We start from the raw sequence: 15,450 nt of genomic DNA on the forward strand, positions 1-15,450 counted from the left end.
CGATCGGGGGAGAAGAGCCTCAGTCAGGGAGGAGATCAATAACCCGATGGTCACTCTGTCTGAGCTCCAGCGCTCTTCTGTGGAGAGAGGAGAAGCTTACAGAAGGACAACCATCTGTGCAGCAATCCACCAATCAGGCATCTGTATGGTAGAGCGGGCAGACGGAAGACACTCCCCGCCTGGAGTTCACCATCTGAAGGACTCTCAGAGCATCAGAAACTAAACTCTCTGCTCTGATGAGACTCAAACTGAACTGTTTGGAGTGAACGCCAGGCGTTACGTGTGGAGAACAGCAGGCGGCGCTCATCAGCAGGCTAACAGCATCCCTACAGTGCAGCATGGTGGTGTTGGCATCATGCTGTGGGGATGTGTTTCAGCAGCAGGAACTGGAAGACTAGTCAGGATAGAGGGAAAGATGAATGCAGCGATGTACAGAGACATCCTGAATGAAGACCTGCACAAGAGTGCTCTCCACCTCCGACTGGGCCGACGCTTCATCTTCCAGCAGGACAATGACCCAAAGCACACCGCCAACATATCAATGGAACATCCCAGCCAGAGCCCAGACCTAAATCCTATTGGACATCTCTGGAGATCTGAAGATGGCTGTACACCGTCACTTCCCATCCAACCTGATAGAGCTTGAGAGATCCGGCAAAGGACAGCTGTGCAGAGCTCGAGCATCATGTTCAGAAAGACTCGACGCTGTAATCACTGCCAAAGGAGCATCAACACAGTCTTGAGCAAAGGCTGAGAACACTGATGTACATCTGATTTATTAGCTTTTTATTTGTAATAAATCTGGAACAATTTCAAAAACTGTTTCTCCACATTGTCATTATGGGGGATTGTGTGTAGAATGTTGAGGAAATCAACCAATTTACTCCATTTTAGAATAAGACTGTGACATAAACACATGTGGAGAAAGTGAAGCTGTCAACACTCTACAGATGCACAGTATGTAGGACCATTGCTATTGTTTACATCCATCAAAAGGATCTATATACCCATACACACATGTATACACAGGCACACAAACACACACATATACTCATACATACACATTGAAATACACATTATAGATGTTTCATGCAAATATTGATTCAACTTAAAGTAAACAGACAACAAAGATAATTAGACAATTGTTTTATAAATACTATCTCTTTTTTATTATTATGTTTATTAAGTTTTCATTTATTCCTGTTGCTAATAATATTTAAAAACACCACATGAAGCATGATACACATATTACAAATAATGAGACAGGAGAATGCATTGTGTTAAATCATCTTTATTTACATATACAGTATAACACTGATGTTGAGCTGAACTGCCGACTCTGATGATCACAGAACAAACAAGCAGACACTGTGTTAGAAAACTTCCAAAACAGCACAAAACCCCTCGGTATCTGTCTGTCACGCTGCATTCACACACACTCACACACGTCGCTCTGTGTTAGTAATGTCACTAACACTCTATAATGACCACACACACACAATAATGCACTAATATGTCAATTAAACGCCACTTATAATGAACAAATGATGAGTTAATCAGGAACTAACTTTATCTACAACTTGAGTTCATGAGAGAGTAATGGCTAGCTTAATTACTTCTTATTGTGTTTATTAATTAATATATTAGTTAACACTTTAGTTCAAGCTAAATGTAGCTGACATGAACTCATGAGCTGTTAGAGTATGTTTATGTCATGACTTTCCTTGAAGGGGCACATTATTATTATTATTATTATTATTAACTAATTATTAATTACTTGTGTTTAAACTATATGTTATGATGTATACAGGTTGCTTTTCAATGTAAACACAGTTTAAAGGAGCACTTTATTATTATTATTACCTCATTAATAATAACTTCTGTGTTTAACGTAATAGTCATGCATGTCTGATGAGTGTGTGTTTACACTGAAAGACAATAGAAAGTCTTCAGTTTACATCAATATGAGCAGTTTCAACACAGGAGTTCATATTAATAATGTGGCCCGTCAAGTAAAGTCATGACATAAACATACATTAACAGCTCATGTTAGTTACAATTAGCTTAAACTAAAGTCTTAATTAATATTTCAGTTACCTGACATGTCTAACAAGTAATTAATCTAGACATTATTCACTCATGATGTAGTTAAAGTTAGTTCCTGATTAGTACATGCCTCAACTCATCATTAGTTCATAATATATTAACGTTTAATTTACATATTAGTCCATCATTATCCCTGTGCTGTTATTGTAGAGCGCTATCGTAATGTCCGTTCTCCATTTATCTGTTTCGTCCTCTTGTCAGCGCTCATTATAGAGTCTGGAGGTTTTCTGCTGTAACGATCGGCCGAGCAAACTCCACAAAATCATCGATGAGCACCGGCCACGCACCTACGACACAGCAAAACACTCAATAAATACAAGGCCAGTATTAATCAGACAGGCTTTCAAGCGTAATCTATTCATCTGACGCAAGAAATGTTCAATTTTAGAAAAAAAAAGATGATTAGTGTTTGTCAAACATGCATTTATTAAGCACAAATATAATAAATGTATAATAATAAATGTAAATAAATACACACATGTGACTCGCTTTCAAATAGCAGATACATTATACATTCATTTTGCTTAAACTGGAATGATATACATGTTTACATAATTTACAGTAAACTGAATCAATTATTCATGTAAAATATTGCAAAACGCCTAAACATGACAGAGATCCTGATACTAAATGTTGTTTAACTGACTGATCATGTTCATATTTACAAAACAAGATGCCCCTAAATACACAAACAAACAGTATTCAATCATTCATTCAATCTATTTCAAAGTGGAATGAACCGCCAACTATTCCAGCATATGTTTTACACAGCAAATGCCTATCCAGCTGCAACCCAGCACTGGGAAACACCCATACACACCCACTCATACACTACAGCCAGTTTAGTTGATCAGTTCCCCTATAGCGCATGTGTTTGGACTGTGGGGAAAACCGGAGCACCCGGAGGAAACCCACACCATAGCGGGGAGAACATGCAAACTCCACACAGAAACACCAACTGACCCAGCCGGGACTCGAACCAGCAACCTTCTTGCTTTGAGGCAACATTGCTAACCACTGAGCCACCATGCCGCCACAACACAGTATTTTGAGTGATAACCTATAATATAACTGGTGTTAATATTCAACACTGTTTCATTAAAATCTTTGAAAAATAATAGAAGATTTATCTTGGAGACACTAAATGTTCCCGCAATTCCATATTAGCCATCTATATCAGAAATGTAAGCTCATGCAGTGTGTGGGACTGACTGACCCTCCTCGTCATAGTTTGACATGTCGTCGGCGATCATGTTCCCGAAGTCCAGCAGCAGGTTCCAGGTGTCCTTAGGGATGGACTTCTTATGATGCTCCTTTACAGAAACAAGATGAAGGAGAAGCAAAACCCTCATCAGTTCAGCTGTCAGATAACACTACTCCAGCCTCACATCACTGACGTTAACACCCAGTGTATTTAACAGGAGATTAGATACGACATGTCAACGCTGGAGCAACACACTGCCCTTTTGTTGACTCGAGGAAACAGTGCACTGCGTTTCTTATGTTGCTAGGTAACCACTGTAGCAATGGTCTTTGTGCTGGAGCGCGTGACATCGGGTGCAGTGCATAAAGGTGTTGTTTACATCCTTCTCTACTGCTAAAATGTGTGTAATATTCAAATGATAATGAAAATAGGAGCATGCAGTCGTTGATAGCTGTAGGATCTAGTCATTATTGAGCGCTGTACCAGGAGGAACGTGTTCCACAGGCCCAGAAACTTGAAGCGTCCACTGAGAATGAGGTTCCAGTAGGCCACCGCCATCTCCAGATCTGAGAAACACACACACATAAACACACACTGATTACAGACACACACAGGCACACACACACTTAAATAGACCCGCGCACATGCGCACAGACACACGCACACACAAAGACACAGATGTGCACACATACACACAAGCGTACATATACACAGACACAAACCTAGACACATGGACATACACACACACAGAAACAGACACACACACACAGAAACACTTCACACACACATACACACATGCGTACATATACACAGACACAAACATAGACACATGGACATACACACACACACACACACAGAAACAGACAGACACACAAATACACAAACTAACTGACCTAGACACACATGCACATGCACACACACACACACGCACACACACAAATATGCATACACAGAAACAAACAGACACACACAAATACACACACAGTCACAAACAAACAGACATAGACACACACATGCACACATACACACACACGCACAAACTCACACAAACATTCACACGTACACACAGAAACTGACTAAAACACACACACTCACACACACACAGTCACAAACAAACATACAGACACAGAACACACACACACACACACACACACTCAAAAAACAGATATAAGACACACACACAAACAGACAGACAGACATATACACATACACACACACACATACGCACAGATGCACAAACACACACACACACGCGCACGCTCAGAGATGACAGCACTGGCTCTCTCCTGATCTCTCACCTAAACACTTCTGTCCGGGACTCTTGGCGAAGCTGAAGGTGAAGCGGTAGAAGTCTCTGAATTTCCCAGAATCCTTCAGCTCCTGCTCCAGTCTGGGTAAAAGACTCTTCAGCTTCTCTGGACTGTCACAACTACAGCACAACACACACACACACACACACACACACATACCGAGTCAAGATCTGCAGTGAATTCACATCCACTGTGTGTGATTGTGTGTGTGCATGAACTTGTGTGATTGTGTGTGTGCATGAACTTGTGTGTTTGTGTGTGTGTGTTGTTGTATGTGCATGTATGCATGCATGCATATACAGGATGTACTTGTGTGTGTGTGTGTGTGTGTGTGTGTGTGTATGTGTGTTTTTATGTACTTGTGTGTGTATTTATGTACATGTATGCAGGCATGAGCTTGTGTATGTGTGTGTTTGTGTATGTGTGTGTTTGTGTATGTTTTATGTTCTTATGTGTGTTTTTATGTACTTGTGTGTCTTTGTGTGTGTGTGTGTGTGTGTGTTATTGACCCGAGGTCCGTCATGCCGTCCAGGAACTCCTGCCGACTGAACTCGCACTGCGTCGCGGCTCTGAACTTCCAGGCTACGATGAGGACGCTAACGCTAGCCGGATCCAGCATGAGGTCGTCACAGAACTGCTGGATCCCGTCCACACCAATCTTATTCTCATCCTGTGGATCTGCAGAACAGCACAGCGCAGGTAAAACACACACACACACACGCGCACACGTATGTATGTAAATAATTACTAGATACATTATTAAAACTAAGGTGGCACGGTGGCTCAGTGGTTAGCACTGTGGCCTCACAGCAAGAAGGTCGCTGGTTTGAGTCCCGGCTGGGTCAGTTGGTGTTTCTGTGTGGAGTTCTGTGTGGAGTGTGCATGTTCTCCCCGTGTTGGTGTGGGTTTAATTAAATTTAATTAATTAATTTATTTATTCATTCATTTATTTATTTATTCATTTATTTATTTGCTTATTTATTTACTTATTCACTTATTTATTTATTTATTCATTTATTTATTTACTTATTTATTTATTCATGAATTTATTTATTTAATTTTTTATTTATTTATTTGCTTTTTTATTTATTTACTTGTTTACTTATTTATTTATTCATTTATTTATTTGCTTATTTATTTATTTATTCACTTATTCATTTATTTATTCATTTATTTATTTATTCATTTATTTATTTGCTTTTTTATTTATTTACTTATTTATTTATTTATTCATTTATTTATTTATTCATTTATTTATTTGCTTTTTTATTTATTTACTTTTTATTTATTCATTTATTTATTTGCTTATTTATTTATTTATTTATTCACTTATTTATTTAATTATTCATTTATTTATTTGCTTATTTATTTATTTATTCATTTACTTATTTATTCATGAATTTATTTATTTACTTTATTTATTTATTAATTAATTTATTTACTTATTTATTAATTAATTAATTAATTTATTTATTAATTAATTTATTTACTTATTTATTTATTTGCTTATTTATTTATTTATTCATTTACTTATTTATTCATGAATTTATTTATTTACTTTATTTATTTATTAATTAATTTATTTACTTATTTATTAATTAATTAATTTATTTATTTATTCATTTATTTATTTATTTACTTATTTATTTTCTTATTTAATTTCTTCTTATTTAATCCTTCTTGTTAAGAATAGTGAAGTGATTTTGTTGTATAATAAAACTGTACATTACTGTTTCTGTTAATAAAGCAAAAAAAAAAAAAAAAAGAAAGAAATTAGGTCAAAAATCTAATAAAAACTGCACATTTCAGGGCACTTCAGCAGTCCTTCTGCATGCAGCTCACAGTCACTGACAGCTGACCTTTGTAGCGGCTGTAGAGCAGGTCCAGCTTCCTCCGGTCCACTGCTGTTTTCATGGAGTCTCTGAGCTTTTCTGTCTTCAGGCTGCAGTCATTGTGGGTCAGGCAGAACAGATGGTTAATTTCTGCAGGATCAAATGACGGATCTGTTGGAGAAGACAGAGGGAATGAGTGACAGTTTGAGAACATTAACACAACCCGTCAGCCCTGCTGTACACCATTAGTACAGTAAATAAATATATTCTATACTCATGGGTCAGTTGGTGTTTCTGTGTGGAGTTTGCATGTTCTCCCTGTGTTGGTGTGGGTTTCCTCCGGGTGCTCCGGTTTCCCCCACAGTCCAAACACATGCGCTATAGGGGAACTGATCAACTACACTGGCCGTAGTGTATGAGTGTGTGTGTGTGTGTGTGTGTGTGTGTGTGTGTGTGTGTGTGTGTGTGTGTGTGTGAATGAGTGTATATGGGCGTTTTCCAGTACTGGGTTGCAGCTGGAAGGGCATCCGCTGTGTAAAACATATGCTGGAATAGTTGGCGGTTAATTCTGCTGTGGCGACCCCTGAATTAATAAACGTACTGAGCCGAAGGAAATTAAATGAATAAAATAATAATAATAATAATTATGCATTTATTAAATTATTATTAAATTAAATCTTGCAAGGATTTTTACTCAAGTTAATTTCTTAATACTTAATTTATTTTGAAATTCTGAACTTCACAATTCCTACTTTAAGAATACAAGTTGTTGATTTTATGTCTTGTGATTTATTCTTTACATCATTATTACATTATATACATACAATATACACATATTCAAATGTTTTCTTCTACATTTTAGAGTTGACAATTTTGACTTTCATTTTAAATCTGAAGTTACATATGAAGTTTGCATTTTTTCCTCAAATTTTGAGTTTGCATCTTACAGTTCTGCCTTTGTTCAATAATGACTTCATATCCTGTAATCTCCCATTGCAGAAAACACCATCCCTAAAGTGTAAACATGAGCAGTAGCATGCACTTGAACTGATAATTACTCAGAAGCGATAAACCAATATATGCATGCATGAATCAGCTGAACAGAGCGTTTATTCAAAGCACATCAACACTGACTGACTGTTCCTGTGTGTTTGGTTTGATCAATGCTGCCCTCTTCCTTCTGCCTTGCATGAAAGTGGGCGTGATCGAAGTAAAAGAGAGCTATCTGATTGGCTGCTGTCATAGCGAGGGTTAAGGTCACATATGATGGATCAGTTCTATTGCATGATTTTAGAAACACCCACCAGTTTGAAAACGCCCCCAAATTCAGAAACATCATGTACGCATGCGCGACACTGCGTTCAGAGAAGTTGTAGTTTCAACACACATGCGGCTGTTCAAGTTTAATTCGACGGACGACGGTGGGAACGACTTCAATCAATTCAGAACTATTTTTTTTTGTTTGACGTGAGTTTCACATGTTTACAGTCAAACATAACGACTCGTTGATCAGCGTTGATTATGTGAGTGCGGGATAGGAACTACATTACCCAGAATGCCCGGTCGATTGTTTTGATTCAGTCGAACAGTGTCAGAAATATTAGCATAAACATGAAATAAAACAGCAGACAGTAGCCGCTTAGAAAGACACACACACGGATTTGGTGCTTATTCGTTTTCCGCGAGCTCCACGGCGGTTTAACGGAGAGTGAACGGCTCCGGTGAGTCTGTCAGGAGGCGAGCCCGCGAAACACGTCCGTAAACACTGATCATCATTATCATGATCATCATCATGTGTCTCAGTTACCTTCTCCTGCTCCGAGTGTCTCTCTCTCCGGTTGTTTCTCTCAGAGCAGCGGGTCTCCGTCTCTCTCTCCGGTTCGGGAGTCGCGGTGTGTGACGTCACAAGAGCGCGATTGTTCCTCGTTTTTTTCTGACTAGTTCCTCCAGTTCGCCTCTCCGCACTGAGCAGGTATGAGCGACTCCTGTTTTCCTCATCATTATAATGCAGAATGTCGTGTAGCAGATGCTCTTTAAACTGCCGTGAAGGTGGATTTGTCCTCAGTAAAATAATCAGCGGTGTTCAGCGTTAGATGAGATCATCATTCTGCAGAAATCTGACTTAATAATGACACAGCGACATGCATACATGTATATTAGAGTAGTGTGGTGTTGTCAGTGGTTAGTTGTTTGGTGTAAATTGATTCTTAATGTTAAACAGTGCTGTGTCACTTCTCTATCGTATGATATGCACATATAGTTTATTAAAATATGGAGCATGTCCTCAGTGTTGTTTATGATCGTTATTAATATTGAAGGCTGTTTTGTTGAATAAGGGTGACCATGGCTTCACTTCACTGACTCTGGACACTGCTCATTATTGATGATTTCATTCATCATTTCTGCTCAAAGCTCCTCCCACTTTCACTAAGGCGAATTATGAACTAGTGGAATATGAGATGGTGTGCTCTAACTCCTGCACAGTGTCATTGTCATGCTTTTTGGTGCTCAATACACGAATTAGATAAGTATTGTGTTATTCAATTATCAAAACCCTACATTAATGATAAATAAATAAATTAATAATAAAAATATTGTGTGTGTGTGTGTGTACACACAGGGCTCAGCATAATTAAGTACACCCCATTTTGAAAATGCATATTTTTCTCCATTTCTCAGTGAATATACAGTTGAAGTCAGAATTATTAGCCCCCCTGAATTATTTGCCACCCTGTTTAATTTTTTCCCCGATTTCTGTTTAATGGAGAGATTTTTTTCAACACATTTCTGAACATAAATGTTTTAATAACTTATTTCTTGTAACTGATTTATTTTATCTTTGCCATGATGACAGTAAATATTATTTTTCAAGACACTTCTATACAGCTTAAAGTGACATTTAAAGGCTTAACTAGGTTAATAAGGTTAACTAGGCAGGTTAGGGTAATTAGGCAAATTATTGTATAGCGATTGTTTGTTCTGTAGACTATCGGACAAAAAAAAAGAGCTTAAAGGGGCTAATAATTTTGTCCCTAAAATGTTTAACATCGTTTAGAAAATATTCAAAAAATAAATAAAAAAATCAAAGGGGGGCTAATAATTCTGACTTCAACTGTAGGTAATGTATTTTGGTGTATTTAAACAAAATAATTTCCTAAACGGATATATTTAGTAAAATAATATTATTAATTGTATTACTTATAATATTAGTCACCAAATATATTTAGAAATTGAAAGATAATACAATTAAATTCAAGCGAAATATTGCAAATAAACATTGCAACCTACTAAATTTCAACTAAATTTGTCAATTTTTTAGCTTCTCATTATTTTTTTCTATTTTAAATGTGTATTTATTATTTTTCTATAACTATATATTTTCTATAATATATATATATATATATATATATATATATATATATATATATATATATATATATATATATATATATATATATATGCACAGACACACACACACACAGTTGAAGTCACTTTTTTTGAAGCCCCTTTTTGATTTTTTTTTTAATTTAGATTTTTTTTTTTATATTTCCCAAATTATGTTGAACAGATCCAGGAAATTTTCACAGTATTTCTGATAATATTAATTTTTTTCAGGAGTAAGTCTTATTTGTTTTATTTCGGCTAGAATAAAAGCAGTTTTTATTTATTTGTTTTTTTGAAGAAATCTGCTCTTGGTTAAACAGAAATTGGGGCAAAAAAATAAACAGGGGGGCGAATAATTCTGACTTATATATATGTGTATATATATGTGTGTGTGTGTGTGTGTGCATATATCTCATTTCAAAACATCTCTCTTATAACTTTAAAACTAAAACTTTAAGTGCTGTTATTGTGTAAAAAAGGTAAAGTAAAATGAACTAATCTTTTTATCATCTTCCAACAGATGCCTAAATAGCTGTCATGTATTCTCTGGCATGACATTGACCCTGTTATGCCACATTCTAGTATCTGCATCTCTCTGCTAGTCTGAGCTCCAGCAGTGTTGTTTTCCGTATACACACACACACACATTATTACACTGACGCACTGTTGAGGAAACACGGCTGCATATCAGTGTACGTCAGGGACATTAAGCTGTGTTTAGCTGTAGGATGTAGGTGTGACGGCTGCTAAACATACGTTGGGTTGTTTGTCTAGTTGGAGACACACCTAAACAAGCTCAAACTGACACACTTTCAGACTCGGGAGTGTGCTCGTGTTCATAAGTCAGGTGATTTCTCCAGCTCTTCTTCTTTATAGCATAAATACCATAAAGCTGCATGATATAAATATAATAAAAGTTATTTAATAAAGGTTAATTCATAGCTTAAGTTAACAGCAGATGGGGCACTACACTATTGTTTAACAGCAGATGGCGCTCTAGGCTAGTGTTTAACAGCAGATGGCGCTCTAGGCTAGTGTTTAACAGTAGATGGAGCTTTAGGTTAGTGTTTAACTCTAGATGGCGCTCTAGGCTACTCTTAAACAGCAGATAGCGCTCTAGGCTAGTTTTTAAGTTACCAGTAGTTGGCGCTCTAGACTAGTGTTTAACACCAGATTGCGCTCTAGGCTACTCTTAAACAGCAGATGGCGCTCTATACTAGTTTTTAAGCTAACAGTAGATGGCGCTCTAGGCTAGTGTTTTAACAGCAGATGGTGTTCTAGGTTAATGTTTAACACAGGATAGCACTCTAGGCTGCTCATAAACAGCAGATGGCACTCTAGGCTAGTTTTTAAGTTAACAGCAGATGGCGGTTTAGGCTAGTGTTTAACAGCAGATGGCGCTCTAGGCTAGTGTTTAACAGCAGATGGCACTCTAGGCTAGTGTTTAACAGCAGATGGCGCTCTAGGCTAGTGTTTAACAGCAGTTGGCGCTTTAGGCTAGTGTTTAACAGCAGATGGCGCTCTAGGCTAGTGTTTAACAGCAGATGGCACTCTAGGCTAGTGTTTAACAGCAGATGGCGCTCTAGGCTAGTGTTTAACATCAGATGACGCTCTAGGCTAGTGTTTAACAGCAGACGGCGCTCTAGGCTAGTGTTTAACAGCAGATGGCGCTTTAGGCTAGTGTTTAACAGCAGATGGCACTCTAGGCTAGTTTTTAAGTTAACATCAGTTGGCGCTCTAGGCTAGTGTTTAACAGCAGATGGCGCTCTAGGCTCGTTTTTAATTTAACATCAGTTGGCGCTCTAGGCTAGTGTTTAACAGCAGATGGCGCTCTAGGCTAGTGTTTAACAGCAGTTGGCGCTCTAGGCTAGTGTTTAACAGCAGATGGCGCTCTAGGCTAGTGTTTAACAGCAGATGGCGCTCTAGGCTAGTGTTTAACAGCAGATGGCACTCTAGGCTAGTGTTTAACAGCAGATGGCGCTCTAGGCTAGTGTTTAACATCAGATGACGCTCTAGGCTAGTGTTTAACAGCAGACGGCGCTCTAGGCTAGTGTTTAACAGCAGATGGCGCTTTAGGCTAGTGTTTAACAGCAGATGGCACTCTAGGCTAGTTTTTAAGTTAACATCAGTTGGCGCTCTAGGCTAGTGTTTAACAGCAGATGGCACTCTAGGCTAGTTTTTAAGTTAACATCAGTTGGCGCTCTAGGCTAGTGTTTAACAGCAGATGGCGCTCTAGGCTCGTTTTTAATTTAACATCAGTTGGCGCTCTAGGCTAGTGTTTAACAGCAGATGGCGCTCTAGGCTAGTGTTTAACAGCAGATGGCGCTCTAGGCTCGTTTTTAAGTTAACATCAGTTGGCGCTCTAGGCTAGTGTTTAACAGCAGATGGCGCTCTAGGCTAGTGTTTAACAGCAGTTGGCGCTCTAGGCTAGTGTTTAACAGCAGATGGCGCTCTAGGCTAGTGTTTAACAGCAGATGGCGCTCTAGGCTAGTGTTTAACAGCAGATGGCGCTCTAGGCTAGTGTTTAACAGCAGTTGGCGCTCTAGGCTAGTGTTTAACAGCAGATGGCGCTCTAGGCTAGTGTTTAACAGCAGATGGCGCTCTAGGCTGCTCTTAAACAGCAGATGGCGCTTAAGTGTGAAAAAGGTCTATTATCACCATATATTGAGTGCTTGAATATCCGCATATGTCTGGATCTGTGCTGTGTGTGTGTGCAGTGTGCGGGATGCGAGCTCTGTGTGCAGTGCTGTGCTTCGGCCTGGTGGTGGCGCTGCAGCAGAAGCCGCTCCACAGATCCGTCCATGGGCAGCAGTGGGTGTCGGAGAACTGCCGGCGGCTCTCCACGCTGCTGCGGCAGAAACAGTCGGCGGTGCGGAGGCTGGACACGGCTGCAGCAGCTCTGCAGCGAAACCAGGAGCTGGCACCGGCTGAGAAGCTGTTCCGCATCCACACGCTGGAGGTGTTCGAGCGCGAGCTAAACGAGAGCGAGAGATCCCTGTTCCAGGCCCTGGAGGGACTGCAGCGCGTGCTGAAGGGAAACCTCAGAGACGTGGTGAACATGAAGGAGAGCAGCAGACAGCGGCTGGAGGCACTCAGAGAAGCGGCCATCAAGGTCTGTATTACACCTCCTCTTCAATCAATTCTGAGCTTAGTTGTTGCTGTAGGCATGTTTTTAACAGCAGATGGAGCTCTAGGTTAATGTTAAACAGCAGATGGCGCTCTAGACTAGTTTTTAAGAGCAGATGGTGCTCTTGGCTAGTGTTTAACAGCAGATGAAACTCTAGGCATTTACTGCTGGTTGGCCGCTAGTGTATTTTGAAATTGGTCTGATGCTGTAGTCAGTAGCATTTTTCAAATATTGTACTTGCACTATTAATTAGTTAATAAGATTTGACAAAAACTTCTAATATAGAGACATAAGCTGAAAGATGCCAGACTGTTTTGATGGACAGTAAATGTTTTGTGTGCCGTCTGACCAGTGTGAGTGTGTGTTTACAGGAGGAGCAGGAGTACATGGAGCTGGTGGCGGCAGAGAAACACCAGCAGGAGGCGCTGAAAGTGGCACAAGATCGAAACAAAACCCTGTCAGTGCTGGACGAGATCCTGGAGGACGTGAGGAAGGCTGCGGACCGCCTGGAGGAGGACATCGAGGAGCACGCCTTCGACAACAACAAACAGGTGCACTAACACAACTGACGGAAATTAAGATCATCACATACATCCACTTCAGATGGTTCTGTGATGAGAAAAAATGGAGGGCAGTGCGTGATTTTGTTTTTCAGTCTAATAGCACTGGTTGTCCTGCTCTAAAACACTGATAACCTCTTCCTAAATTAATCATTGCCTGCCCTAAAGCACTGCTAGCTTCGCCATACATTGCTGATTGTCCTGCACTGATAGCCCCGCCCTAAAGCACTGACAGCCCGCCCTACAGGACTAGTAGTTCCACTCTAAATGTCCACTAGTTCTTCCCTAAACAACTGATAGCACCACCCTAAAGTACTGAAAGACCGCCCTAAAGCACTGAACGCCCCTCTCAAAAAAATTGGTAGCCTTGCCTTAAATCTCAACTAGATCTGCCCTAAAGCACTGATAGCCCCGCCCTCAAGCACTGATAGCCCCACCCTAAAGCACTGACAGCCCCGCCCTAAAGCACTGGTAGCCCCACCCTAAAGCACTGAAAGCCCCGCCCTAAAGGACTGGTGGTCCCACCCTAAATCTCAACTGAATCTGTCATAAAGCGCTGACAGCCCCGCCCTAAAGCACTGAAAGCCCTGCCCTAAAGCACTGGTAGCCCCACCCTAAAGCACTGAAAGCCCCGCCCTAAAGGACTGGTGGTCCCACTCTAAATCTCCACTGAATCTGTCATAAAGCGCTGACAGCCCCGCCCTAAAGCACTGAAAGCACTGCCCTAAAGCACTGGTAGCCCCACCCTAAAGCACTGAAAGCCCCGCCCTAAAGGACTGGTGGTCCCACCCTAAATCTCCACTGAATCTGTCATAAAGCGCTGACAGCCCCGCCCTAAAGCACTGAAAGCACTGCCCTAAAGCACTGGTAGCCCCACCCTAAAGCACTGGCAGCCCCGCCCTAAAGGACTTGTAGTCCCACCCTAAATGCCCACTAGTTCTGTCCTAAACAACTGATAGCAACACCCACTAGATCTGCACTGATAGCCCCGCCCTAAAGCACTGACAGCCCGCCCTTCAGGACTAGTAGTTCCACCATAAATGTCCACTAGTTTTGACCTAAACAACTGATAGCACCACCCTAAAGTACTGAAAGACCCGCCCTAAAGAACTGACAGCCCCGCTCTAAAAAATTAGTAGCCTTGCCTTAAATCTCCACTAGATCTGCCCTAAAGCACTGATAGCCCCGCCCTAAAGCACTGATAGCCCCGCCCTAAAGCACTGATAGCCCCACCCTAAAGCACTGTCAGCCCCGCCCTAAAGGACTCGCAGTCCCACCCTAAACGCCCACTAGTTCTGCCCTAAGCAACTGATAGCACCGCCCTAAAGCACTGATAGCCCCACCCTAAAGCTGATAGCCCTGCCCCAAAGGACTGATAGTCCCGTCCTAAATCTCCACTAGATCTGCCCTAAATAACTGATAGCCCCGCCCCAAGGCATACGTGCACATTGTTTGTATGACAGGATGAGTGAAAAGATCTTTTTTTTTGCATTAAAACACATTTATAAATGGATTAACTGAATAAATACAGACAGATTCATTTATTACCAAAACTATAGTAATTAATCTACTCTTTTAATCACCCTGGGCATGATAGCGGTCAGCTTGGTAATCAAACACTGCTCAGTAAACACAACCCCTCTGAAGAGTTCCTGATGAATGCTAGTGTTTTGATGATGATGATGTGCGCAGATGAAGGGTGTGAATGTGGAGGCGGTGCTGCGAGTGGAGGAGGACGAAGAGGACGGGAAGAGGAAGAACGCCTCCAGGCCGCAGGTCCAGAGTAACCTGGGACTCAGCATGCTGATCGACTCGCAGAATAACCAGTATGTGCTGACCAAACCCCGGGACGCCACCATCCCCCGCGCCGACCACCACTTCATCAAGGTCAGCAGACCACCTCTGACCTCTGACCTCTGAACGTGTG

At 40.5% G+C, this 15,450-nt stretch overlaps 3 protein-coding genes across 9 annotated transcripts in view; 2 read left to right on the forward strand and 1 right to left on the reverse strand.

Moving 5' to 3' along the window:
- Window positions 1-15,450, forward strand: part of tmem255b (transmembrane protein 255B) — a 131,719-nt gene that overhangs the window by 25,409 nt on the left and 90,860 nt on the right. The gene's annotated exons all lie outside the window — the stretch shown is intronic.
- On the reverse strand, window positions 1,276-8,356 carry dcun1d2b (DCN1, defective in cullin neddylation 1, domain containing 2b). 2 transcript variants are annotated; one of them, XR_015475696.1, is made up of 8 exons: window positions 8,260-8,350; window positions 6,480-6,623; window positions 5,130-5,298; window positions 4,609-4,739; window positions 3,794-3,876; window positions 3,323-3,419; window positions 2,049-2,393; window positions 1,276-1,711 (listed from the first exon to the last, which is right to left on the reverse strand). XR_015475696.1 is itself a non-coding variant. In NM_001002156.3 (7 exon segments), coding segments are annotated over 6 exon segments (615 nt in total). In that variant the 5' UTR covers window positions 6,535-6,623; window positions 8,260-8,356; the 3' UTR covers window positions 1,276-2,313.
- slc9d1 (solute carrier family 9 member D1) overlaps window positions 7,815-15,450 on the forward strand; it is a 13,748-nt gene continuing 6,112 nt past the window's right edge. For 3 of the 6 annotated variants that reach the window (NM_001442726.1, XM_087236107.1, XM_087236109.1), the window contains 4 exon segments: window positions 7,815-7,919; window positions 12,554-12,948; window positions 13,335-13,514; window positions 15,216-15,410. In NM_001442726.1, coding sequence (NP_001429655.1) covers window positions 12,562-12,948; window positions 13,335-13,514; window positions 15,216-15,410 — 762 coding nt within the window. In that variant the 5' untranslated portion in view covers window positions 7,815-7,919; window positions 12,554-12,561. 6 annotated transcript variants of the gene reach the window in all.

Source organism: Danio rerio, chromosome 1, assembly GCF_052040795.2.
Source record: "Danio rerio strain M-AB ecotype USA chromosome 1, GRCz13ab, whole genome shotgun sequence".
Lineage (NCBI taxonomy): Eukaryota > Metazoa > Chordata > Actinopteri > Cypriniformes > Danionidae > Danio > Danio rerio.